The sequence below is a fragment of the Leptonotus elevatus genome, chromosome 1 (genome assembly GCF_054856555.1).
Source record: "Leptonotus elevatus isolate MCC_2025b chromosome 1, RoL_Lele_1.0, whole genome shotgun sequence".
Lineage (NCBI taxonomy): Eukaryota > Metazoa > Chordata > Actinopteri > Syngnathiformes > Syngnathidae > Leptonotus > Leptonotus elevatus.
The window spans coordinates 45528066-45554411 of NC_141239.1; the positions used below are offsets into that span (position 1 = coordinate 45528066).

General features: G+C 38.9%; 4 protein-coding genes across 5 annotated transcripts in view; all 4 read left to right on the top strand.

The window, feature by feature from the left end:
- The first annotated feature begins 354 nt into the window (after nt 1–354).
- On the top strand, nt 355–7559 carry kctd13 (potassium channel tetramerization domain containing 13). Of its 2 annotated transcripts, none has more exons than XM_086090176.1 (7): nt 355–740; nt 1251–1511; nt 2332–2501; nt 3071–3160; nt 3465–3517; nt 3820–4015; nt 6341–7559. In XM_086090176.1, the coding sequence occupies exons 2-7, from the start codon at nt 1274–1276 to the stop codon at nt 6590–6592; spliced, it is 999 nt and encodes a 332-aa protein (XP_085946302.1). In that variant the 5' UTR covers nt 355–740; nt 1251–1273; the 3' UTR covers nt 6593–7559. The 2 variants fall into 2 exon arrangements, with proteins under 2 accessions (XP_085946302.1, XP_085946380.1); XM_086090254.1 differs by having other exon boundaries at nt 3074–3160.
- Nucleotides 7560–8145: 586 nt separating this feature from the next.
- On the top strand, nt 8146–14374 carry hirip3 (HIRA interacting protein 3). The gene is made up of 8 exons (XM_086081195.1): nt 8146–8279; nt 9188–9308; nt 9432–9576; nt 10246–10491; nt 10577–10758; nt 11138–11285; nt 12110–12208; nt 13510–14374. The coding sequence occupies exons 1-8, from the start codon at nt 8209–8211 to the stop codon at nt 13695–13697; spliced, it is 1200 nt and encodes a 399-aa protein (XP_085937321.1). The 5' UTR covers nt 8146–8208; the 3' UTR covers nt 13698–14374.
- A 275-nt stretch (nt 14375–14649) lies between these two features.
- antkmt (adenine nucleotide translocase lysine methyltransferase) lies at nt 14650–17002 on the top strand. Its single transcript, XM_086080841.1, is given in 7 exon segments — nt 14650–14681; nt 15222–15422; nt 15538–15642; nt 15943–16083; nt 16398–16448; nt 16553–16723; nt 16726–17002. Coding segments are annotated over 6 exon segments (654 nt in total). The 5' UTR covers nt 14650–14681; nt 15222–15260; the 3' UTR covers nt 16750–17002.
- Nucleotides 17003–19133: 2131 nt separating this feature from the next.
- Nucleotides 19134–26346, top strand: part of xpo6 (exportin 6) — an 18504-nt gene continuing 11291 nt past the window's right edge. Inside the window, exons 1-8 of the mRNA XM_086090310.1 lie at nt 19134–19531; nt 20729–20819; nt 21457–21569; nt 21997–22194; nt 23247–23406; nt 24340–24417; nt 24555–25071; nt 26114–26240. Coding sequence (XP_085946436.1) covers nt 19529–19531; nt 20729–20819; nt 21457–21569; nt 21997–22194; nt 23247–23406; nt 24340–24417; nt 24555–25071; nt 26114–26240 — 1287 coding nt within the window. The 5' untranslated portion in view covers nt 19134–19528. The remainder of the gene's footprint in view (nt 19532–20728; nt 20820–21456; nt 21570–21996; nt 22195–23246; nt 23407–24339; nt 24418–24554; nt 25072–26113; nt 26241–26346) is intronic.

Consider the following 26346-nt stretch of genomic DNA (forward strand, 5'->3'; position numbering starts at 1 on the left):
TTATTATTATTATTATTATTATTATTATTATTATTATTATTATTATTATTATTTGTAGGGCCTGCATACCACTAAATCAAAATGTGCTTCTTTTTCTGTCACTCATTTTGTGAAATAATAAATACAATGTTTCTTGCTCCGCACAAGGGAAGTCCGAGTTTATCCATAGCTACCACTCTCCCTTCTGGCCACAGACCCTTTTGGCCCAGTACAGAGTGAGAGAGAAGAGGAGGCGAATGCGGCTCCCGCCTAAGAGCCGACTCCTATCGTTCGTTTGAAAGAACCGGCTCAAAGAGCCGTTTCGTTCGCGACCGACACATCACTCTGAAATAGTAGAAGAAGAAAATACCGGAAGTTATGTAGCCTTCGCTACCGAGCGACCCACTTAGCTGCTCAGATTAACAGTGAAAAATCTTAGTGACACACAATTCATTTGGTTACTACATTTGTGAAGATGTTTTTATATTTTATATACATATATAATGTCTTCTTTCTTAAGTCGTATGTCGAGAGCAAAGCGAATGTTAAATGAAGAAATTGCGAGCCAAAATGGACTAGTCGATGTTGCTATTTTGATTAGCTGTTGTCAAACGTTAGCTGCGATTTAGAGTAACTAGAAAGGTTTGCATTTGTCCACACGAGCACTTGTTATGTATTTTTCGTGTGCCTATTAGTAATTACGCAATTAAAAGTGTTCAAAGGATACTTCTACTCGTCAAATCCTGTTGATGATCAGTGTCGTAAGTAGAATTTATAATTGTTTTTTATAACTGCTAAATGGTGATTCCGGATCAGACGAACTGCTGTGTCATCTCATCTCTTCATGTTGAAGCAGCATCTGGAGCAAAGTGCCGTCTGTGTTGACTAGTATCTATCTGATATTCATAGTTGTGCATGGCATATTGGATTACTGCGGGATTTAAATGTCATGGTCAAAGCGAAAGGTGGTAACATAAAAAGGGGGTCTAATTGACCCCTGTAGAAGACGTGGATTATCTCATTTCTAAAACTTGGGTATGACTTAAAATAGATATAACACTTAGCTGTTATTTTTTCCAGCATGAAAGAAACACCCTGATTCCAATCCACATACCGATATATTTTTATAAATCCCAAAATAAAAATAAATAAATAATAATAATTGAATGCTGCACGCTATTTTCAATTGAGTCAAGCCTAAAAAAAAAAAAGTTCATTTGACAAAGTAGTCAATCCCAATATATAAAAACTGTCTTCCTGTTGTATTTCAGTTGGGAAGGAACCAGTCAGTCCCATGTCTGCTGAGGCTTCAGCCGGCAGTCATGCTGCAAACTTTGCCCAGTCCGCTGTTTCCCAGCCTGTTTTCCAGAGCACTATTGAAGACAGACATCAGGGTCTGTTGGGAAGCAAATATGTAAAGTTGAATGTGGGTGGCTCACTTCATTATACAACTGTCCAGACATTGACCAAGGAGGAAAGCCTGCTGCAGAGCATTTGTAATGGAGGAACCGAGGTGAACATTGACTCAGACGGTAAGTGGAGCAACAAAATTTCCCTCTATGTTAACCTCTAAAGTCAGAGTTCAACCAAACATTTTTGCAAAAACCTACCCACAGTTCAGGCCATAGTCATGCATAGCTGATGTTTTGTTCACAGCAGATGTTGAACCGTAACCAGTAACCACCCAGTCCTAAAGCGCAAGTCCCTGTGACTAAGCTATTGCTGCTTTTCACATGTCCCACATTGAGCCCTCATTCAAACCCATGCACACCATAATACCTGCAACATGGTGGTAATAGTGCATTTTGACACAGCTACATGCTGTTAGTGTAAACTGGCAAACCTCAACAATACTCAAAAAGACTCTAGCTTCACTCGCTTTACCATTCTTCTTGTGACCAATTTTGGTAAAATATTTCATCATCCAAAGCTCACACTGAACTACGCAGATGGCTGATATGAAGGTTGGACTCAGACAGTTTTGTAGGTCCACTGTGACGTGTTCTGTAATTTTATTGGTCAGATTTGACGAGACTATGGGGAAATTTATTGGAGACTTGAAGCCGTGTCACAATGAAAAGCTGCAGAGTTCAAAGCCTGAGAGAAGTATAAGCTCTGGGCTCATTTGCCTATTTCAAGGGCCAGGAACCGCCTTTGCTCAGTTCAGCACGCTGTCAGCTCATGCATGGCTCATCCCAACATCCGTTTCGGCCGTGTTGTTTCGTTCACAAAAGTCCTTTGGACTTCACCCTAACCAAAAACACACTTTTGGGCAAATTTAGGTGGTTGGATTTTTGTTGCATCCCTAATAATAATTCAAATGGCTGATTACACTTCATCTTTCTGCATCAGGATGGGTGATTTTAGATCGAAGTGGTCGACATTTTGGGATCATTTTGAACTTTCTGCGGGATGGCTCAGTTCCACTCCCTGATGACCACAGAGAACTCGATGAGATCCTGAAAGAGGCCCAATACTACAGGGTCCAGGGGCTTATCCAGCATTGCCTCACTGCCATGCAGGTAAGGTAGTTGTACTGTTACCACTAGTGCATTTGATATATACAATTTCTATTAAACCAATGATATATAATTTTAAAGAAATACCTTTTCTGCAATACAGAATTTAAGTTAGAGATAATACACAAACAAACTGATTTAAGATTTTGTTGTAATAAATTAACAAAAGTCCAAACTAAAACTGGCTACTCCATGAGTTTGAGTCTTTGTTACAAATTAATTTAAGTGCAAAATAATACAGGTTCTACTGTTAACTGTTTATTATTACACTCTGAAGGTGAAATGGGGCTGGGTGATCTTCTTCTTTTCCTTTCGGCTTTTCCTTTCAGGGGTCGCCACAGCGAATCAATTGCCTCCATCTAACCCTGTCCTCTGCATCCTCTGCTCTCACACCAACGACCTTCATGTCCTCTTTAACTACATCCATAAACTAATAAAATAGGACTAATAAAAATATACTCACTATCTCTCCTCTGGACATGGGATTAAATTGTCATTTAGTCAGTGCTTTCAAGTTACCAACTAATTAAATGTTACTGCTGCAATAATTACATTAGTCTGTCTCCCCTTAGAAGCAAAAGGACATATTTGAAAGTGTGTGTCGCATCCCAATGATCACATCAGCCAAAGAAGAGCAGAAGATGATTGCAACCTGCAGAAAGGTACATTGTGTTGCTTATTCAATATGTTACAAATTGGCAGATGATACTCATACATACAGGAGAGTCAAGGTGCTGAACAAAGGCTTTGATTCTATTTTGTCAGCATCTTATGAATGACTTGAGTCACAAAACCGTCACATTTCAGGAAACCAAAAAAAAAGTGTCGATGTATCTATTTGTGAAAAAATATGAAATTGACCAAATTTGAACATAGTGGGTTTCGGCCCAACGTCAGCAATTTGGAAAATAAAATTTTTCAATGTAGGTTTATCTCATTTCATTGTTTTTTTTTCTTCCCCTCCAGCCAGTGGTAAAATTGCAGAACAACAGAGGAAATAACAAGTACTCATATACCAGGTAAAATGGCTTTGTCACACAAACATTAATCAGACATTGACCACCATTCATTTTAAGATGAGTGCTTATTTATTGGCTTTTAACTTAAATGGCACTTAAAAAAAAGATCCTAATTTGAATGCCAATTTCTATGCACTATTTATTCAGAGTTCCTGAATGGCCGCCTTTATTGTTTCTTCGCTTCTGACATTTTCATAGAAATAGGGTAGTCAATTTTGCCCAATCCTACTTAGATACAGTACATCAAAACAAAACTTTGGTGCTGGTAATAACAACTAACTCTCACTGTCTTGTTTGACCAGCAATTCGGATGACAACTTGTTGAAGAACATCGAACTGTTTGACAAACTTGTACTCCGCTTCAATGGCCGGGTCCTGTTTGTCAAAGATGTCCTGGGGGATGAGATTTGCTGCTGGTCTTTTTACGGCGAAGGCCGTAAGATTGCTGAAGTATGCTGCACGTCCATCGTCTATGCCACAGAGAAGAAGCAGACCAAAGTAAGCATCGCGCAGTTATTCTTTGGAAACATCAACAAATCCACCTGCAGCAACAACGGTTATAGACAGGGATGCACCGATACCAGTATCAGTATTTGTGCAGGTTTGTGCAGTTAGAAAAACAGGCAGATTAATATTAAAATGTCAGTAATGACAAGTTTTTATGTTATGTGCAAGTGAAACACATGCTATTTTCAAGAAAAAATTGTAAAAGTGTTTTGTGGTTGTAACCAATATTTGATTAAATGCATACTTGAGCCATTTAGTCACATTCAGCAGTAAGGATAATAATTTTGTCTATAGTTCATTTGATACCCTAATTATTTTTCATGTACAATTAACTCATTCACTGCCATTGACGGCTTTAGACGTCAAAAATTCATTTAAACTATTTCTGTTAGTTTAACTTTTTTTTCATCTTTTAACAAGAGTATGAAAAGCTAGAAAAAAAGTTATTGTACATTTAGAACAGATATAAAATTTGTGATTAATCGTGAGTTAACTATTGAAGTAATGCGATTAATAACAATTAAACATTTTAATCGCCTGACGACCTAATTTTTAATAATCTTTTGTTTTCTTTTTAAAAAAAATATTTTTTCAAAAACCTAATTCTTAATAAACTTTTCTTTTCGTTTTTTAAATAATCTTTTTTCCAAAAAAGAAAAAAATATTAAAATTAGGGCATCAGACGATTACAATAATTTTTTTCTTACTCTTGTTAACAAGAGTGGAAAAAAATGTTAAACTAATAAAAATAGTTCAAATGAATTTTTGACGTCCATAGCCGTCAATGGCAGTGAATGAGTTAATACCGTTAAAAAACATTTTGCCACTTGCTGTCGAGCGAAGATGACATCGCGCATGCTCAGGAAACAGGTAACGACCAAACCAAGAAAACAGGTGAGCTGTGAATGGTCGTTACCTGTTTCTTGAGCACCTGTGATGTCATTTTGCAGTGTATCGCACGACAGCTGCAGTAACAAATTCTGCACCAGTGAACGTATATTAGCTTGTGGCATAATGGTTAATGGGCACGGGTTGAAATCCGACTTTGAACATTTTATTTTCAAACTTTTACTACAATTTATTTTTACACTGATAACAGTTTGAAGGTTTGGTTAGGGTTAGGCTGGTCATTCCGATAGCAGTCTATCTTCGGTGGCAAAACAAAATAAAAACTTTGTGAAAAGACATAGAAAGGGATGAAGCGAGGCAAGAACACAGCCCAGTGCATGACTCGGCCCGGCGATTGACCAATCAGAGCCGTTGGCGTTCACGGCTAAATAGCGCTAGCAGGAGAGTTGCCTGTCTCAGCAAAAGATCCACTGCTTTTCTGAATAGCTTCCTCCCTCACTCAGGTCGCTTGAGTGCTGGAGGCTATCCCAGCCGTCTTCAGGCGGTCCGCAACATACGCAATGTCATTTTTGTTCAACCTGGGTTCCCCAGGCGGCAGGAATTATTTTCCAACACAATAATTTCCTTGCAGACATTAAAAGGAACCCCGACTGTCATGACAAGCTTGCTCTATATTATTTATTTAGTTGTTACTAACATAACTATGAGATTCATTTTTCAAAAATCATTTCCAGTTAAATACATTTTGTAGAAACTTTATTTGAACGTACGCCGCCATTGTTATTTACATCGCAATGCATTCCGTGTGTAGTGACGTAGAATGGCTGCGCGCTCTCTGCCGAGCAATGTGAAACGTCTATAAAGAAAGCAAGGAAAGCCTCCGTGTCGTTCCTAAAGGGACGATCAAAACTTTTGAATTTGTCTGCTGAATGACGAGAGCACGGAGTGGGGGAGGGTGACTCTACCAATCGCATGCTAATAAATAATATAGAGCAAACTTGTCATGACAGTCGAGGTTCCTTTTAACACCTTATAAAGCTCGCATTTGCGGTCCTCTTCTCTGAAACATTTGGCAATCATCGGCGCATACCCGCAAGTGCCTGGTCATCTTCGTGTTTGTAAAGACATGTGTGATCACGCGAGAGCTTTACCCAGAGGACTGGATTATTTGACCAGTGGTGGAAGAAAATCTTGATGTGTGTGTGTGTGGGGAGCTGTGCTGAGATTAACTGTGAGCACATTACACACAATACGACCAAAACTGTTAAATACCCTATTTTTATTTATTTTTTTAATATATAATAATGTGTGGGGTCTGCCAAAGATTATAAAAAAAAAAATAAGATCCCTAGTAATTGTATATATATAAAATAAATCACCTGAGATGCTACAAATGAGTATACCCACGTCAGTGGTTGTTTATGGTCTCACACTCTCTTACCCTCACACTCACATTTGTGGTTTCAGGTTGAGTTTCCTGAGGCTCGGATCTTTGAAGAAACCCTGAATATCCTCATTTATGAAAATGACAGAAGATCCGGTCCAGGAGGCTTGCACCTATTAGATTCTCGAGGGCCTGGTTCTGCGTGTGGCGCTGGCCAATCGGAGGAAGAGGGCGCAGTGGGAGGAGGGGACAGGCGAGTGAGGAGGATCCACGTCAGGAGGCACATAATGCATGATGAAAGAGGGCACGGCCAGCAAACTGTGTACAAGGATTAACAATGTGAAGAAAACAAGGCTCAGCAACCTGTTCTATGAAATGACGGCAATATCTTCATTGTCAGTAGTCACATTATGTCACTGCCCAAGTTAAGGTGTAACTGGAGCGAGGTGAAGATGTTTACAAGGTAAATAATGATTGTGTACAGTTTTTAAATGCGAAAAATAGCCTAGGACACAAAACTGGCATAAATATGACTTCAATATTCCTCACCTTCTTCTGATGTGGGTGTTGATGATATGCACTGGCAGCCTCCGCTGTGTTTGACATTATGGGAACATATTTTTAGTCTTGATCTGCTTGTATTTTTGTCAGTTTGCCCAACTTTTCATAGATGAGGTGGGTTTTGTTTGTTTCTCGAGTTTAGCGTAGATACTGTATGTTAACACTGGAAAAACCTCCGTAGCCATTTTTTTGTGATGTTGTCTAAGAATGAGATTGTTGGGCAGCTCTAATTTTCTATATTTAAATTATTTCTGCTGTCGCTTTGGGATGTCTTTTTAATTAATTTATGAACCTAATTTATTGTCATGTATTTAACTTTTGTATGCAATCCCAGTGTTAACACGTTTAAGTGGGTATTCATTTGCACTCTATAGCACACATCAGATTTTTAATGACTAAATTGTGATGTTTTATTTAAGGTGGTTTGAAGGTGATTGCGTTGTATCTTATTCTGAGCCATGATTTTTCCACTTTTCTTCACGTCTATATACCAAACCACTGATACTTGTTCCAAGTTACTGGCCGAGCAGTAATGTTAATACGTCCAAGGTTTTTATACCCTACACTCATTTCAATTAATTGGGAGTATTCTCGGATGGTTTGTGCACACCTAATTCTTAAACACTGAACAATGTGTCTGTCTCCTTAAAATAATAATAATAACATGTTGCACTACTTGACCTTCCAACTTCCGTCCAACTGTGGTGAGAAATGTTCTGAATAAATTAAGAATGCAATTTGCTTTGTGGCGTCTTGTTTTTCTTTTATAATTTTCCCCACCTTAAACTCATGCACAATTTACATGTAAAAAATAACTGTACTCCTCTGCCAAATATTCATTTCTATCAGTGGTGCTGTGGTGGGAAGCACTAATTAGACTTTATCTTTACTAAGTAGTTGGGTTTTTTTTTTACTTGCATCTGCACTCGACTTGTTAATTTTTCTGATTTTCTAATTGAAACCCCTATTTGATCACAGCTGTACTTTCTACTGGCTTCGTCTAAGCTACGTTGTTATTTAGTTTTTCTAAATTGGGGTGTGTTTGAAATTATTTATCTCTGTCTCCAGAAAACTGGCATTTGAACACAGCTGTTGACATTTTATATCCAGTAAAACGTACATTCAAAATCTGTTTAACCAGTTATAACCTTATATTGACAAACACTTGCCAGATTTTGTCCTGGGAATAGGGGCAAAAAAAAGAAGCAAAATGGGGCACTTTCTGACATTTATTGAGAGAGAAAATTTTTTAAATAGGCGGACTTTTATAATAGTAGTACCTAAAGGGTAAATATTTATACAGGATGTTATGTGACGTCACTTCTGGTTTGTTTCTCCCGCCACCCACCATGGTTGTCAACTTGAATGGTTGTCGCCACTGCAGAACACGATGCGCGAGAGCGAAGAAAAAAGTATCCGCCAGTTTGTCCGCGGACAGCTGCGCGCAGAACAAGATTTAAGGTAAACTTGTAGGGATTTAAAGATATTGTGAGCCGGTAGTGTGTAGTTGGTAACGCTTGCAGAGTCTTAGTCTTTCAGAAAGGTTATACTGTCACCCAAAGCTAATAAAAACACATTACAAATGTAGACGTGATAATTGTTACGACATCTACGTCTTACTTGCTGCACCGGGTAGTATTAGCAGCCAAGCAACGACGGCCGTCAAAATAATAATAACAACAACAATGCATCGGATGTATATAGCAGTTTTCTAGACTCTCAAAGACGCTTTTGACAATGGAATGGTGAATTATGAGGTGACAGCTGCAGATGAGTGACACCCGGTGGCTACTTGGGTTACTATAGTTTTGGAATGTTTCATTTTATTTCGTTTTGAGTTGTTGTTGTTTTTGTTTTTTTTTTACAGGGTGGTTCTGTATTAGTTTAGTTTTAGTTATTTCATAAATGCTTAGTTTTAGTTTAATTTTAGTTAGTTTCAGTTTTAGTAAAAAAAATGTTTTTTAAAGTAAAATACCATGGGAGCAACGTCATCTGAAGGTGCTTTTCTATTGGTTGCTGCTAGATGACGTCACTTTTGTGTGACACTTTCAAATGTCCTTATTCCGGTTAATATCAAAATAAATCATCCAAAAAGGCTCGTGCATTAAATTGATTACCAAAGACTAAAACGAAGGACATTTTTGCTATAATTATAGTTAGTTTTGTAAACATAAAATGTAGTTTCAGTTAGTTTTCGTTTTTTTAAAAGCATTTTCTTTTCTTTTTTATTTCTTTAACGAAATAGTTTTTTGAATTTTAGTTTTAATTTTTTCGTTAGTTTTAGTTAACTAAAATATCCTTGGCTACTAATTGTCTCTGTTAGACTGAAGTCACTTCAGTCTGTGTAATTCATGTTCTGTGTTATTCAGCTCGCTTACTTTGGGAATTTTAAAGCGAAGATATTTGGCCAAGGTGGGATGTGACGAACTAAGTGCTTCTGCCAAAAGTCTACTGAAACAAGTGGTTGAGCAGGAGTTGCTAAAAATGCAGGTAACCAAATATTTTTGTCCATCTCATTTTCCTTTTGTTTAAGTGTGTGTTATGTTCAAGATAGGGAAAGCAAATCCATCAAAGATGACAACACACAACCAAGTCATTTGTTTTGCCTCCAAGGTGAACAAAAGTGGTGGTGAATCAGAGGCTGAGGACGTCCAAAACAGAAGAAAAAGAGAAAGGGAATATGAGACTACTAGTGAGAGTGAAAATGAAGTTGCATCCAAGCGAAAAAAGTCCAGATGTCCTGTAAGCTCCAAGTCTGGTGAGTTTATTGTTGACAATAGAAGCACGTGTTAAAATTAATTTTTTTTAACAACTTCTAATTTCATAGGGGTGCAATGATTAATCTACAACTAATCAATTATCAAATGTATACGATTGAAGACGTGTGGCTATTAAACGTTTTTGGGAGCAAATAAGTAAAAAATAAAATAAAAAATAAAGTACCTTTGTGCTGCTGGGAAATGGAACTAGAGACCTCAAGGAGGCTATTTTTGGAGAAATCTCAAAATCGACATTTTTAAACTCCTGCTCTATTATGCTCAGTTACGCCAGTTGTTACTCAGCGACATCCAGACCATTTTGCCAGAGCGGGTCATATATTATCAAGTTGGTTACACTTACTGCTTTTGTAAATTAGCGTACTTCTGTTTACAGCCACGTTGTTGGTGTAAAACTTCAGGGAGTGACGAATTGACAATGCAAAAATATTGAATTTGGTTAAGTTTGTTTCTATTAAACGGGTCATGAATATTTATACATAATTATAGCATTAGGATTATGAGGGGCTCCTTAAAAGAATGTCTCCCCTCTGGGTTACCAGTACCCACAAAGTTTGAGATACCCTAATGTTCTTCACTCGTGTAATTATCTGCGTTGTCTTCTTCATTTAGTTTTTTTACTCAATAATTATTTCTTGCACTTGTTGCAGAATCTGAGGATGAAGAGAATAACACAACAGGAAGTGTGGAGAGTGAAGAAGAAGAGCAAACTAAAACTGGATCAGGCGGTGCCAAGCAGGAAACCAAAAAATCACCGGAAAAGAAAAATGGAAAGTGTGAAGAAGTCTCTGAAGATGGGGAAACGGAGATAAAAACTAGAGAGCAGAGTGATGATGAGGATGAAAGTACCGCAAATAAGAGTGAGAGCTCTCAGTCATCTGCTGAAAGTGGAAAAGGTGAAATTGTCAACTTTATATTTTACTAATGATATTAATTGTCTTCAATGCTACTTACAGTATGAATCTCTGTTGTGCAATGTAGAGGACAACGTTGTGGCAGAAAAGAACACAAACCAAGCAGATTCAGATTCATCATCTCTGCCCTCTCTGGAGGATGAGCAGGAATCCATATCAAAAGAAAAGAAAGTTACTAAAAAGAAGGAAAAAGATCAAGAAAATAAGTCGGCCAAAAAAGACAAAGATGGGGCCGCTAAAAAAGAGAAGGTAATCTTTGAGTAATTGGATAAAATCGCATCACTGAAAAACGTAGATAATAGTACAGCCATTTTATTTGCCTTTGTTTTTGTTTTCTACTTTGCTTTAAGTTTCTACTGTTTAATCACCTCTGGTGAACTTTTGTGATGACAAATTGGTCCAGTATTCAATTCAACTTTTTTTTTTATAGTGTAGAGCACATGTACTATAAATCAACAGTTGTCCAAAGCTATTTACAATCAGTGAATTTATGTTTGTATTAATAAAATAATACATAAAAAAATTCACAGAAACATTTAATTTAAAAATGCCAAAAACGAAAACCATCAATAGACTCGAACTTGACTCTCGTACTATGTACGTCTCATACCTCTGAATCTTTATACAGGAAGACGAAAAAGCCGTTGTGAGACTTAAACGCTACATTTCTCTCTGTGGCGAGAGACGCAGTTACAAGAAGCTTCTCAGCGAATGTCGCTCCGTGCGCTCCAAGGTGGCTGTTCTAAAGAAGGAGCTGGAAGATCTTGGTGTTCACGGTCAGTGGGGGTACAAACCTTAACACAGTTGAACTGCCTTTGCAATTAATGCTACGACCCGCTCTGGCTCAAACCCTAAAATTCTGATTCGGCGTTAGTTTTTAACAGCCAATTCGCACACTCGTTAAGACAAAGATAATGACGTTCAAACATTCCCTCCTCAAAAAAAGGACTTGGTTGATTCTTGCGGATTTTTCCTCTCTGTTGTAGTGTCGACGACAGGTCTCAAACGTCGGTCCTCAAGCGCAAGAGGAGGGGGAACCATCTAAAATATGAAGGACTGTGCACCTCAAGGACTGGAGTTTGAGACCTGCGAGTCAGGGAAAATATTGTAAATGTTCTGCCTGTATTCTTGTAAGGAACTAAAAAAATAAGTACTTTTATTATATTTTTTTAATTACTTGGCCGATTAATTGGTTATCAGAAATTTGTTCTGCCAAATATAATTGGCATTGGCCTAAAAAAAAAAATCTAAATCAGCCAGGTCCTTTTACCCAACTTTCTGATATATTGTTTTAGTAATGAGCTTTATTTGTAAACTCTGGTTCTAAGCACAGGCCAGCAGCATACCTAATATAGACTTAAAGATATGGATGATTAGAATCAAGCCCTGTGGTCTGATGAGACTAATATATACTTGGTTACATAAGTGTTACACAAGAGGTAGCTGGACAAATGTCTCCAAATCTGGGACTAGCATTGTGTAGAAGCTAACTTTAAACTCAACAAGTACTGTACATAATGATTTCTTTCTAAATCATTCATGTGGCAGATATATTTGTCTGTTTTGAGTCTAATCGCACACATCACTGTCTTTTACGCAGGTCGACCATCCATCGGAAAATGTAAAAAGGTACGTCTGAAGAAAGAAAAAGCCCGGGAACTTGCTGAACTGGATGTCAGCAACATCATTGAATTTCAAGGTGAATATGAATATTATTTCTCATTAGTCATATTGACTACTTAAACTTGATAACCGGGCCAACGGCTTGTCTTATTCCTTGTGTGTATGTAAAATTGAATTCATTTAAGCTTTTATTATGTACTTATAGCTAAATATATCTAAGGCTGCGTTCACACTGCAGCTCAATTCCGAAAAAAATTTCCTCACAAGTATCAGATTTTTTTTCATGCAGTGTGAATGGTACAATTCAGATAAAAAAAAATTCCCCACACCCGACCTGGGCCTCTTGTATGTGGATATAAATCGGATATGTATGCGATGCGTCTGCACTGTGAACGCTCATCCGCACGCATCCGATTCATACGTCATCAAAAGCTTGATATGCGCTCTGCGCGGGCGGGAGAGAGTGCAACTGACACGTCTGTGAATATACACAGCTGTTTTGAGTAACAGTGTTAACTTTTTATTTGTCTTTAATTTAATCACACTTGAAATATGAAGCATAAAGTTGACATTTGTGGCGACAGTAGAAATTCAGCCCTGCAGACGGTTCATCACGAACGGCGATGATGCAACGTCATCTTTAATGAAATAAAGAGATCGAGGAGTCTCCCCTCATTTCCCCAAAATATTTCTACCTCTTCCAACCTCGCTACTCGGGCGTTATGAGATTGGGAAAAAAACGAGTTTGACGGGTTTCTGCTCTAATGGTAAACACTGACGCTCGAGGGAGCCGAGGACAGCAGCCAAACATCAGCGAGCGTGAAAACAGTCCACCAATCGGGAGCGGCCGTTCGCACTGCTAATTTGCATAATTTATGCAGGCAAGACACATGAATCCAACTCCTAACACGTCCATGAAAGAAGTCCACCAGCCCACTAATCAGTAGCGCGCGTTGGCACAGCAACATTTGCATATTACACTGATAAAGGTCACTTGCCTCGGCGGCTTGGCTGGAGGGGAAACGTCGCGTTGAGTCGGGGCCATAGTTATTTCCGTAAACTCTGCAATGTGACGTCGTTTGTTTTGGGTGCACATCACTCAACGTGTGCGCTTTGCGCATGTGAGTCACGTTCACATTGAAGTCACATTTGTTTTTGTAATGTGAACAGTCCATAAAAAAAGATCGCATTTAACAAAAAATCCAAATTTCCAAATTGGGCATCACGTCCTGCAGTGTGATCGTGGCCTAAGATTTACAGATTTGATAAAAGCAGTGCATGCTTGGATTTGCGTCAGTCATAATGCAGTAACTTTTATATTTATTGTATGTTATACTCAACACAAAACTTTTGATGATGGATGATTCCTTTACTCAGGTCGACCTAAACGAAGCAGAGCCTTTGCAGGACAGCAACAACATGACTCGCCGCGCTCGACATACAAGCATGCCTTGACCTCCGGCTCTGATAGCGAGGAGGAAAATGACGCGCAGCGACGACGCAGAAGGGCATCAGACTGGGCAAACCTGAAGGGAATCATCAGCGATGATGCAGACAGCAACTGAGGCATAGCTCTTTCGCCAAATGTTCTGAAAGAGACGATTCTTTGACAGTGTTTCAAAGTGAGTTCTTCTCCAAGTATTCAGAGTCTGTTTTGTGCAGTACATTACAGCTGGGAAGGGTCGCATTAATAGCCTGCAGGCCTGTTCCAAACTATAGTTCACCAGTAATGAGACATTATACATTTCTGGCATTTTTATACAAATAAAGTGTTGCTTATGTTTCTTACCTTGTCGAAGCTTTAATATTTTTGACATACATACTGTATACAGTGGGGTAAAAAAGAAAGAAAAGTATTTAGTCGGCCATAGGTTATGCTCTGTTGAGGTTGGAACAAAAAGCGGCGGCGGCGGCATCTGGCACTGCAGGATTTGATTCCATGTCGGCGCAGTGCGTTACTGATGGTAACCTTTGCTTCTTTGGTCTCGGGTCATTCACCAGGTCCAGACCACCCATGTAGTTCCAGACGACCCCCCACCCCGACTTTTTGTCTGTCACAGTTGAAATTTACTTATAATGGAAATTGCAGATCTGTTGGCATTCTAAATGGGAAAACTTGCACAATCTGTGGCTGATGAAATATTTTCTTTGCTCCACTTTATTGGTGTTTTCACATATTCATGAATATCATTATTAATAATTAATCATTAAAGGTCATTTGAGAAACTTTGTTACTCATTAAGCATGTATCAAACTGTTTGTCCTCCACATTGATTTGTAGCCTACCCTAGAACTTGCTGTTTTTAAAATAGTGGTACTGTACCAGTATATTAAAATGTGTACAATTTTAAAAATAATTCTCCATATAAATCGCTGCAGTAGTAGTAGTTAGTAGTTTCCATGAACTTAAGAGCCTGGTTATGCATCCATTTGGAAGCACCAACGTGCACAGTACAGCAATATGAACGGACCGGAACAAAACTTTTGCATAGACGGAAAGATTTACACGGGGACTTGTCCGACTGCCTAATGGGTCCGCATTCCAGGAGGTCAGTGCATATCCCTGATCTGTGGTGCATATGTACTGTTTACATTTGCTCTTTCGGTGGAACTGATTTAAAAATATTTCAACATTTGACACGTAACCTACGGGGGGGGGGGGGGGGGGCATACAACGCACCTAATTACCAGTCCTATTGTAGTTTTTTTTTTTCATTCAATCGCAAATGGAATTAGTGAATGACGTTTTTATGTCGATACTCGATAGGATTTGCATACGTTTTATTGTCACTACCTCTACTTGAACATAGTTACGTTCTTACGACACCGACTTAACCCGATATTATTTTACCCGTAGTCTATCATTATGCTGATGTACTAGAACGTCACAATTCCAATAAATAAAAACTTTCAGGTTTTATAGGATAATCAAAAGGGGGGAATAAAGGATGGATTGCTAAAGTACACTGTATATGGTTTAGCACACATGTTCAAAATAAAAATAATTTAATTTTAAAACACTCATACAATTAAATGATAATTCCTTACGTCCACAACATATCATGAAAAACTATTAATTGATTCTACAGGAAGGTTTTCTAAAACAACAAAAATCCTGTTACGGGGAAATGGATGATGATGCTCCAGACGATGCGTTTGCCGAGTTCAAGACAAGGGAACTCCGAAGTTGGGATGTTGCTCAGATTGCTGCTGGAACTGGTCTCGCTGTTTATGCTATGTGGGTAGGAGTCCTGCAGCCTGGCTTTCGAAAAGTCCCATTAAGATTACAGGTATGGTCTTCTGTGTATTGTTTATTAATTATCATTTTATACAGTACTATATGTACTGTACATAGGCTTGAGAGACAGCACAGATTTTCCAAGCTGTTCTTGATTATTCCCCCAGGTACCGTACATACCTGCCAGTAGCGCCCAAGTGTGCAATGTTATGACATTGCTAAGAGGTCGAAAGGGGGTCCTTGTGGATTTAGGATCTGGTGACGGTCGTATTGTAAGTCATCATACCAGCAAATCTACTCTGTCACCAAAATAAAAAACTCACATACATCCAGTATATCCAAAAATGCATCTTCCTTCACTTCTCTGAATGTAGCCTTGGCAAGGAAAAGTTGATGATTCACACACACCAAAAAACATCTGACTCACAACCAAACAACTCGTACACACCGAAAACACACACACACACACAAACACAAAATCACTCATTTGCGTATGCACACATTATAGTAATGCATTTCATCACACTAACAACCAATAGTTTCATTATCGTTTTTCAAATCTTTTAATGAAGGTCTTGGAGGCATACCGGCAAGGCTTCACTTCTGCTGTTGGCTATGAACTCAACCCATGGCTGGTTCGCTTGGCCCGCTTCCATGCGTGGAGAGCAGGTCATCATGGCAACGTGTCCTATCGAAGAGAAGATTTATGGAAGGTTTGACATTTGTTTTGTGAAATCAGGACACATCAAATCACAATAATAATAATAAAAAACATACATTAAGAATTGAAAACATGGATTGTGTGAAAACATTATGCAGTTAAGTTACAATAACATAAGGGCTGTAAGATTTTTTACAGTGTACTGTGGTGGTACCCTTGAGCAAGGCAACAACCCTGTAACCCTTGCTCAAGTGGTGCAGCACTTTTGCATGCCCGTTCAGTCTGATATCTCACCTTGATGACTAATACTTTCCTGCATGGGGATATTTATTACTGAAAATGTTTACAACCTGCCTTTGTTTGTAGGTGGACTTGACAGAATGCAAGAATATTATTGTATTTTTAGCTCCAAGTGTGGTAAGTCCAACAAACCGTAACAGTAACAAAATCAAAAGCTGGTAAATGGAATTGAATTGTGTTTAATATTGTGTTCGATTGTTGCTTTTTTTTTTCCTACTTAGCTTTCGCTACTGCAGAAGAAGATGGAGGCTGAGCTTCCTGATGATGCCTTGGTGGTAGCTGGCCGTTTCCCCATCCCTGACTGGAAACCATGCAAAACTCAGGGACATGGTGTGGACAGAGCCTGGGCATACAACATGAAAGCACAAAGATGGATCACCTCAAATAAAAACCAGATGTCCACAGATGGGGACCTTGACAGTATATTGAAACAAAAACAGAGACCTGCTTGATTGACCATTGTAGGTTGCACTTCAAAGGACATACAGAGCAATATTTTACGATGTAAATATTGGTATTTTAAGGACTTTTAATTGACTGAATTCATCGTGGCATGTTTTACAAAGAAAGTCTGTCAGCAATTTTGTCCAGATTGTGTATGGTACAAATGCTCTCATTGGTCCATTTGAGCCATTTTCTCTGAAAAAAACAAAATGAACAAAAAAAATGTACTCCAAAATTCTCCGTCTTTTGCTCTAGTTGCAACTAATGTTTTTACAGGCTCAAGGTGTAAAGACGGTCGTCCAGTAACCGCAAGGTTGGCTGTTCGATCCCCGCTCTCCCCCAGTCATGCGTCGTTATAGCCTTGGGCAAGATACTTAACACACATTGCCTCCTGTGCCACTCACACTGGAATCTGGAAGGTGCGAATGTTTGGTGGTGGTCGAAAGGGTCGTAAGCACACACTGGCAGCCACGCTTCTGTCAGCCTGCCCTAGGGCAGCTGTGGCTACTTAAGTAGTTTACCGCCACCAGAGAGTGAATGTGTGAGCGCACGAATAATGCAACCACTGTGAAGCGTCTTTGAGTGTCCAAAAAAAGCGCTATATAAATCTAATGCGTTATTATTATTATTATCATTACAATTCAGAGGGAGTGCTTAGCAGATCTGCCTCACAGTTCTGAAGATATTTGTAATTTGTTTCTTCCCACCTACCTCTTGTTATGACAATAACATAATGCTTGGACATTTTATAGAATGTACCTTATTCAGTAAGCATATTTAAAACAAGTGGTATTACTTAATCTGTGTTACTGTAACGTTCTAGCAAAATGACAAAATTACGTCACTGTGTTTTAGTACTTATTTTTAAATCAAAATTGTCGTCTGAACAGATAAGGAATGAACTTTGAAAGGTAAAACCGGATATTGGTACTTTACTGCCCTGTGTACCTTGACACAAACTGCTTTTGGCTACTTGATTTCTGCTGCAAAGTGGCAAAGTAAAATGAAAGTATTTTAAATCGAAACAAAGCGTAGAATTAACTAGTTATTCTTTTCCCCTGTAAATGTTAGCACTTTTGCTCCATAGCTTCCAGGCCATGTGACCTATTGACCCCAAATCAGTGCTGACTCATAGTGGCATGTCTGCGAGATGATGCACGCCTCTTATTTTTTAATATTAGATCCCCACTTATTTTTAATACTTTTTTCCTGTAAATATTAGAATTTTAGCTCAAAAGCTTCCAGGTCATGTGACTTATTGACCCCAAATCAGTGCTGGCTCATAGCGGCATGTCGGCTGGATGATGCACACCTCTTTTATTTATATATATATATATATATATATATAATTTTTAATGATTTTTTTCCTTTAAATATTTGAATTCTATCTCAATAGCTTCCAGGTCATGTGACTTATTGACCCAAAATCAGTGCTGCATCATAGTTGCATGTTTGCTAGATGACACACACCTCTTATTTTTTTATTATTTTAGATCTCCACTCGTATTTAAAAAAAATGTTTTCATGTAAATATTAGCATTTTAGCTCAATAGCTTCCAGGTCATTTGACCTATTGACCCCAAATCAGTGCTGCATCATATTGGCATGTCGGCTTGATGATGCACACCTCTTATTTTTTCATTTTAGCTCTCCACTTATTTTTAGTATTTTTTTCCTGTAAATATTAGCATTTGAGCTCAATAACTTCCAGGACATGTGACCTATTGACCCCAAATCAGTGCTGCATCATCGTGGCATGTCGGCTGGATGATGCACAGCTCTTATTTTTTCATATTAGATTTCCCCCTTTTTTTTTCTAGCAAAAAATAGGACTTTTGCTTGATAGCTTCCAGGTCATGTGACCTATTGACCCTAAATCAGTGCTGCATCATAGCAGCATGTCAGCTAGATGACACACACCTTTGTTTTATAATATTAGATCTCCACTTATTTTTTTTATTTTTTTTCCTGTAATTATTAGCATTTTAGCTCAATAGCTTCCAGGTCATGTGACCTATTGACCCCAAATTAGGGCTGCATCATAGTGGCATGTCTGCTAGATGACACACCTTTTTTTCTCCATTTCAACCTTCCCTTCGTTTTAAATTTAGTAAATATTGTACATATCAACGATCTAGCTCAATGCTAGGTCATGGGATCTATTCACCCCACAAGAGTGCATACCCAGTGAAACGTGAATTGGTGCTGTATTATAGTGAAGCATATTTTAAACTATCAATCATTAAAAAAAAAAAAAAAATGAAAAACATTTTAAACTGCTCATCAATTCTATTTTATTTTGAAAACCGGTGTTGTATTTTGAAAACCGAATATAGTTTTCTGCGCCAGCGTCCCTTCGCGCACACTACCGTAACTCCTAGCAAAGGGCGAACTTAAAATGAAGAGCTGCTGACTTGACTCCGTAAAAAGAAGAGGCGGCTAGCTTCACTGTAGTATCATTTTCACGTAGCATGCTTTATTTATCACATGCTTAGTAGAACGAGTACAAGTCGAGCGAGATTCAAACAGTAAATGTTTTCCAATTTTTGAGCTAAGTAAATATCAGTGTTTTGGTCGTGGAATCGCGAATTAAAGCGTGCAGATCATGACGAATCCCCTTTGCAGTTACGTTAGCGAGCTACACCTTAGCTAACGCTAGCTGCAGTTTTTGGCTAGCTCGGTAATTTAACGTTGTCTTAGTGTAATTAATCCGAGACTAACCGAACTGAAAGACGCAGCCGAAGCAGACCAACATGGTAAGTACAAAATGCACGCACGCATGTATTATTATTTTTTGCTACATGTCCACTTCCTGCCGTTAATGCTAAAAGCTAACCTAGAACATAAAACCTTCTCTTTCCAGACCAGTGAAACAAATAAACAAACAAAAATTATATTGCGTTCAAAATAGTTTAAAATGTATTTCCGTAAAGCCAATGTCATTTGAATATTAGGTGAAAGGCATTTGAAGCTGGTTTAGTCATGTAACGGTTTGCAGGTAATTCACGGGATGGGACACCTCCTTAGGCCATTTCCACAACAAGACGCCCATCTTGCAAAACTAAACACTTCCTAGTCATGTTGTGCCCCGGCAAGTTGTGGCCCATGTGAGGAATTTCGACCCGCATGCCGCAGGAGCATCGCTTTAAAAATCTTCACCTCTGCCTTATTTGATCGTCCTGACCATATCCAATGAATACATTTTTTAACCACATTGACACATTGGTTTTGTAACAGTAATTTATCAACATGTGTCATGGCCTTATAATATATGCAAGTAATGTACTCCTTTGGCTCAATGTGTCAGAAAAATACATTTAGAATGCATTCAAATTTTACTAGTGACCTCCCTTGAGTCCAAGGAAGGGTTGCTCCAGCAACGTGTGTAAATGTAAGGTGTTGTGAGGGCATTGGCAGCTGTTGCCAGGGTGATATACCTTGTATATTAGCAGAATTGGGCAAAAACGACTACCCTTGCTATTTATATGAAACTTTGTGAAGTGATAGTACACATGCCAGGAAGTAGTAATAATAATTTAAAGCCACCCCTTATCATTTGTAAATAGTGTACTGTATCAGGTTATAGAAACACTCTCCTTAGGGTTGTGCTTTAAGAGAAAATCCTTACAGTTTTGAGAAATTGTTGGTAGAGGGGTTGGAAAAATTGCAAAATAAAGCTTCCAATTTGGTAATGCTGCTTTTGTAAACTAGCTTCTCACTGCAGCCATATTAGAGCACTTCAGCCCCTACTCTACTCTACTCTACTCTACTCTACTCTACTCTACTCTACTCTACTCTACTCTACTCTACTCTACTCTACTCTGGATTACGAAATGAAGATGTTAGGCATTCCTGAATTATATATGATGGGCAGTATCTTGTAACTTTGATTTGCGGCACTTATTGTTAGGCTCTGATTTTGCACTCTTTGTTGTCTTTTTATTATTCATCAGGCTTCAGAAGAAGCGTCGCTGCGTGCACTGGAGAGCCTGATGACAGAGTTCTTTCACAGCTGCACAACCAATGAAAGAAAACGAGAAATAGGTATGTGGACTTTTCATCAAAGTAGATTGTTATAAAGGGGACAACACCTTTCTGTTACATGTCCGGCACGGATGCTAAGAGTAAGAATTTTTGTGTTACAATACGGAATGTTAAAGAATCAGTTAAAACATGGTGTCAACAGTTGTTAAAGGTTTTAATAATTTCGTATAAACTGCGATTGTCTGGCGACCAATTCAGGGTGTACCCCGCCTGCCGCCCAAAGACAACTGGGATAGGCTCCACACAACTGTGACCCTGGAGAGCATAAGCAGTTCCGAAAGTGGGAACTTTTCTTATGACAATAAAAAAATACAACTTCACAAGAATATGTGTGACTTTGCACTTTCCAGTGTGTACTGTTCTATTAAAAGCTAATGAGTAACAATCATTTGAAAACTCCAAACGTCGATTTAAATAGCACGGAAAAGTTGTCTTTTGTGACATGAAAAGATCTATAGCATTTGTTGACCAAATTGCTGGTGAAATCATTTTTGTGTTTGCCCACATACTTTACTGTGCGTATTTACTTTCACAAATGTTTGCATTGCTTCTGTAAAGCACTTCCTCTGCTAACTCTGTACAAATTAAGTGTTGCAGGACACATTTGGTGATCATTGCTCCTTCCTTGTTTCTACAGAAGAGTTGCTGAATAACTTTGCACAGCAGACTGGAGCGTGGCGCCATTGCTTGTTCTTCCTCTCTAATACCCGAAATGAGTATGTCATGATGTACAGTCTGACAGTATTTGAAGTAAGTGCATTTTTTTTCAAGTAGAGCAGCACGGTTGGAGTATGTGGTTAGCCTGTCTGCTTCAAAGCCAAATGTTGCAGGTTGGCGCCTTTGTGCGGCTTCCTCTCACATTCCAAATACATGCATGCGTGTTTAAATTGGTATTAGTTGTGAATTTGAATTATTGTTGTTAAGGTGAGGAGTACAATTTATGCGTGTCCGCTCGGATAGGCTTCAGCTATTTGTTGTTTCTTTCTGTATGTTTTCATCATTCAGCAATACAACTTCAGAATTGCTCGCTTAAGTGCACACCTCTGCGGTATTGCATTTTAAATCTGATCTCACCATGAAAAGACATGTTTTAAGATTGCAGATAAACTATCAAGCATTCTGCAGAGAGGCCGTATTTCCCGAGGTTGTGTCATGAGACCGTCTTGTTGACTTTCAGAACCTGGTGAACAAGATGTGGATCGGTCTAGCATCGCAAGACAAAATGGAGATTCGCAGCTGTTTGCCCAAACTCTTACTTGAACACCACAAATCGGTGCCCTATTTCATCCGTAATAAACTCTGCAAAGTCATTGTGGACATCGGTCGCCAGGACTGGCCGATGTTCTATCACGATTTCTTCACAAACACGCTTCAGGTAAGGGCTGTTGGTGCTCACAAGACCTTTAACCTCTTCTATTGCAGGACCGATAGCGGCTTATTCAATGACATGTGATTTTGTTCACTGCACCTTGCAGAACTTGTCCAAGAAGAGTTACTTCGTCAAATTCATTTATATGGCGCTTTTTCAATGTCAAACTACCTACACAAAGTACACATGTGTTTTATTATGTGGACTTTCCTTTCAAGCAACTTTGATTCATTCTTTTTATAAAATATATATATATTTTTAAACAAACTGAAAGTTTGGTATTTTTTCAAAATACTGCCCCCAACTCAAAAGGTGGCCCCAATTAATCTTTAGGAGTGTTGCCTATGTAGATGAATAAATGCCACACTTCAAAGAAAGAAGAGGTGGTGACACTAAGTAGTTATTTAGATTTTTATTCTGAATTCCTCCACAAAAAAAACCTGAAACTGACCTTTGTGTTCTGTCTCCAAGTTGCTTGAAATGACTCATCGGTCTTTTGGAAAATTTGTAACCTTGCTAGCAAGATGAATTCTCGCGGTATTTGTGAGTTCACAAACTCCGGAGAATACATCTTGTACCGCTCCCGCTGATACGTTTTCAGCCGACCTTTTTTAGGTCGGACCAATCAGGCATTGTTTAGGCAGGACGAAACCAATAAGCACCGAAGGTGGAGGGAAACAAACCTAACAGACGAATGGATGCTGCAATTAATTATGTTCTTGCAGAATTACTCACCGTTTCCTTGTTGAATTTATTTGAACAGTGAGAGGCATTTCGTGCATTTTTTTCTGGTAAAGATGTTTGTGCAAACCCTCTCCTTAAGACGAGATTTTCATAAGTTGGTCAAAACAAAATGTGCAAAGATGCCGCATCGTCCAATAAGCTGGAAGTATTGTACAGCAAGTCCCGCCTGTCTGCCTAGTGAAGTACCAGATTGATAATGTGAAGAACTCCCTCGAGAGAATCACAATTATCAATCTGGCTGGCGAGGTTAGAAAATGTGTGCAATGTCTTAAAAATGTTTTGTTTTTGTTTTGTTTTTTGCATGGGATTTGTAGTTGATCCAGTCCCCAGCTTTGGCACAGTTAGGCTTGGTAATGCTAAAAACCACATCGGAGGAACTGGCATGTCCTCGGGAAGACTTGAGTGTTGCCAGGAAAGAAGAACTGCGCAAACTGCTGCTGGATCAGGTACCGACAATGCTTGGACTGTTGACAGGTAAGAACGATCATTTGTACTTTTACACGTTGTAAAATGAGGTTGCTCTAATGAAACTGTACCCATGCAGTGGTACCTTGACTTATGGACTGCCTCAACTTAATGAATTTGGTTGCTTGGTGTTTTTTCTTCTTTTTCTTTTTTTTAATTCTTTAAAAACAACAACACGCATAACAGTTGTTGTTATTGTATTATTTAAATATTTTTTATTAATCAGCAATATCTTTGTCTGGCCATGCAAGTGGCAGTGATGGGCAGAAAAATTAAATGCTCTTCCATTGCATGCAAAAGGTACAGGGCTTAATTAAAGTACTTCGGCACAGTGCCGGATTTCCAAGGTAAAATAGTTCTGGACAAGTCAAGCCTTTCTTGTGTATCTGGCTTAATGCATTCACACCATAGCGAATCAAAAGACGTAATCCACCGGCAGTATAAGCCTTATGCTTTGCTTATGTTATGTGTGCCCGAAGAAAGACTTTGGGTTCTATCAGAAAGAGAGTGCTAGTGCACCAATAACGCCATGAAGTGGACCCCCGGCCACAAAGCTTCGGTTTGTGCGCTTCATTATACTATTGCAGGTTACTTAAAAAAAATATATCGTTAAGCTCAAATGACTGATGGAAATAAAATAAAACTGTCATAGTGTGTCTGAATATTCTTGTTCAGTGTTTTGTTTCAAGTTAATGCACTGATACTGTACATGCATGCAAGCACTTGTTAGCAAAAATGTTCTTATAAAACTGCCACCAAAAAAAAGCATGACGCGGGAGGGAAAGGAATATTTTGGGGTAGCAACAACCAGTGCGTCCTAGCTCTGTTTTCTGCCAGAAATATTGTGCCGGGAGCATGCGGCGTTCATAACAAAGCTCTGGTGGGATGGCCATAGTGCTGATGCTAAACTTTAACTGGCTTTACCTTCTGACCTCATTTTAGGCATCCTTGAGACTTACTGGGACAAGCACAGCATCATCGCTTCGACGCCGCCGCCCTCGCCGACATCAGGAGAATGTGGTGAGTGGATTGTCTCCAATTATGTGAAACGGCAAAAACTTTGAATGGTTATTGCTTTTTTGTTTCCATTTCTGTAAATTGTATACAACGGTAGCTTTGTGTTGATCGGTCTCTTTTGTGCCTCTTGAATCTTTCAGTGGAACTTTTGGGCACGTTGTTTCAGGGCAGTCAGTACTCAAAGCTTTTGTGCCAGCCCATGGCAGCGCTAGACAATGAGAGCCAGCAGCTCTGTTGTCTTGTTTTGGAGTGCTTGGCCCATCTGTTCAGCTGGATTCCGCTGTCCACTAACATCACACCCACTCTGCTGGCATCCATCTTCCACTTTGCACGTTTTGGTTGCGATCTTCGGACCAAAGCCAAGTCCTTCATCTCCTCTACTTCCTCATCTTCTAACGGACACCTCAATGCCGGGACCATGCCACCCATGTCAAACGGCGGCGGGCGTCAGAGTGAGGGCAGCAAGGTCGATCGCTCCCGCCTCGGCGTGCTCGCCATGACCTGCGTCAACGAACTGGTGTCAAAGAACTGTGTGCCCATGGATTTTGAGGAGTACCTTTTACGCATGTTCCAGCAGACCTTCTTTCTACTCCAGAGGCTCACTCGCGAGAATAATGCCCATACAATTAAGAGTCGGCTCCAGGATCTTGACGAGAGGTTTGTTTCAGACCATTTGCATAATGAGATCCAACAGTTGTTGTTGTTTTTAATGCAACTCTTGAGCAACTCAGACTGTGACATTGTCAATCAGAAAGTAGCGTTTTCTGCGTAAATGCGTATTTCTTAACTGTGGCTCTTTTATGGTTGTGGCCAGACAATGTACACTACTTGCAAAAAATTCGGATATTCAAATTTTATGATGGACCTAAAACGCACTATAATTTTTACAGGTGAACCTAATTTGCCTTCTCTAAACCAACTGTTCAGTGTTTCAGTGCTTTTGGCTTAACTTGCTCTTTTCTAGGACGACAAAAGAGGCTCAGTGGTCAAATTCTCAATGAATTGACAACATTTTCAAGGACGTAAACGTTTTATGCCTTTCTGTGACTCTTCCAGTCAGTTTACCAGTTAGTTCCTTTTTTTTTTTAGAACAGAGGGTTGTGCAAAAAGTACTGAAACATTGAGCAGCTGAATGTGTGTTGACAAGTTAAGACCATATCAAATTAAATTGACCTGTAGAGATTATTGTGTTTTTTTTAAATTAACTTTTCACCTATAAAATTGCTTTGAGCTGTTATTTTGTGGTCCGTCTCTCAACAGCTTCTTTCTCAATGTAGTCATATGTTCATAAGGTCAGTCACATGTCATTCTAACATCCGCTTTTAGTTATTTTTAGTAAACTGCACAACTTTTTTTTTAAACTACATAGCTTTGAATTCTAGTCTGTTAACCTTTATTTGCTTCACAATCAAGTATTCTGGGTTTTAATGTTCCTTTGTGTGGTGTTCACTTTTTAGCCGTTATTGTGTGGGCTTTTTTATGGTGTGGCTTCCCCCCACAATCCAAAAACACATTAGCCAGGTGAAGTGAAGACTAAGTTGGAGTAGTCTCCAACTCACATGTGATCCTGAACAATGGATGGATTTTATTACATTAAACTACCCGGTCCCCTTGAAAGCATTCATTTTACATCGTGGTCATAAGATGAACTTGGAATGATATTTGTCGTGTTTCTATTTTTTTTTTTTCTTTCTTACAGTTACTTGGAAAAGTTCACAGATTTCCTGCATCTGTTTGTCAGTGTTCACTTGAGGCGGATTGAGTCCAGTCCTCAATTTCCAATTGTAGAGTTTCTTGCCCTGCTTTTCAAGTACACCTTCAACCAGGTAAGGATGTTTGCATTTGGGCTAGTTGCTTTCTTCTTTAGGCTTGCATCAATTTTTCTTATCGACACAAGACCTAGCCTGGTCCGAGAGATAACAATAACCTTGG

What these genes read in the sequence shown, in the direction of transcription:
- kctd13 (XM_086090176.1), top strand. Translation starts at nt 1,274, where the DNA reads ATGTCTGCTGAGGCTTCAGCCGGCAGTCATGCTGCAAACTTTGCCCAG. An exon ending in GGTGAACATTGACTCAGACG is followed by an intron (nt 1,512 to 2,331) that starts GTAAGTGGAGCA and finishes TTTCTGCATCAG; the next exon opens with GATGGGTGATTTTAGATCGA. An exon ending in AACAAGTACTCATATACCAG is followed by an intron (nt 3,518 to 3,819) that starts GTAAAATGGCTT and finishes TTGTTTGACCAG; the next exon opens with CAATTCGGATGACAACTTGT.
- hirip3 (XM_086081195.1), top strand. Translation starts at nt 8,209, where the DNA reads ATGCGCGAGAGCGAAGAAAAAAGTATCCGCCAGTTTGTCCGCGGACAG. An exon ending in CGCGCAGAACAAGATTTAAG is followed by an intron (nt 8,280 to 9,187) that starts GTAAACTTGTAG and finishes TGTGTTATTCAG; the next exon opens with CTCGCTTACTTTGGGAATTT. An exon ending in TCCTGTAAGCTCCAAGTCTG is followed by an intron (nt 9,577 to 10,245) that starts GTGAGTTTATTG and finishes CACTTGTTGCAG; the next exon opens with AATCTGAGGATGAAGAGAAT.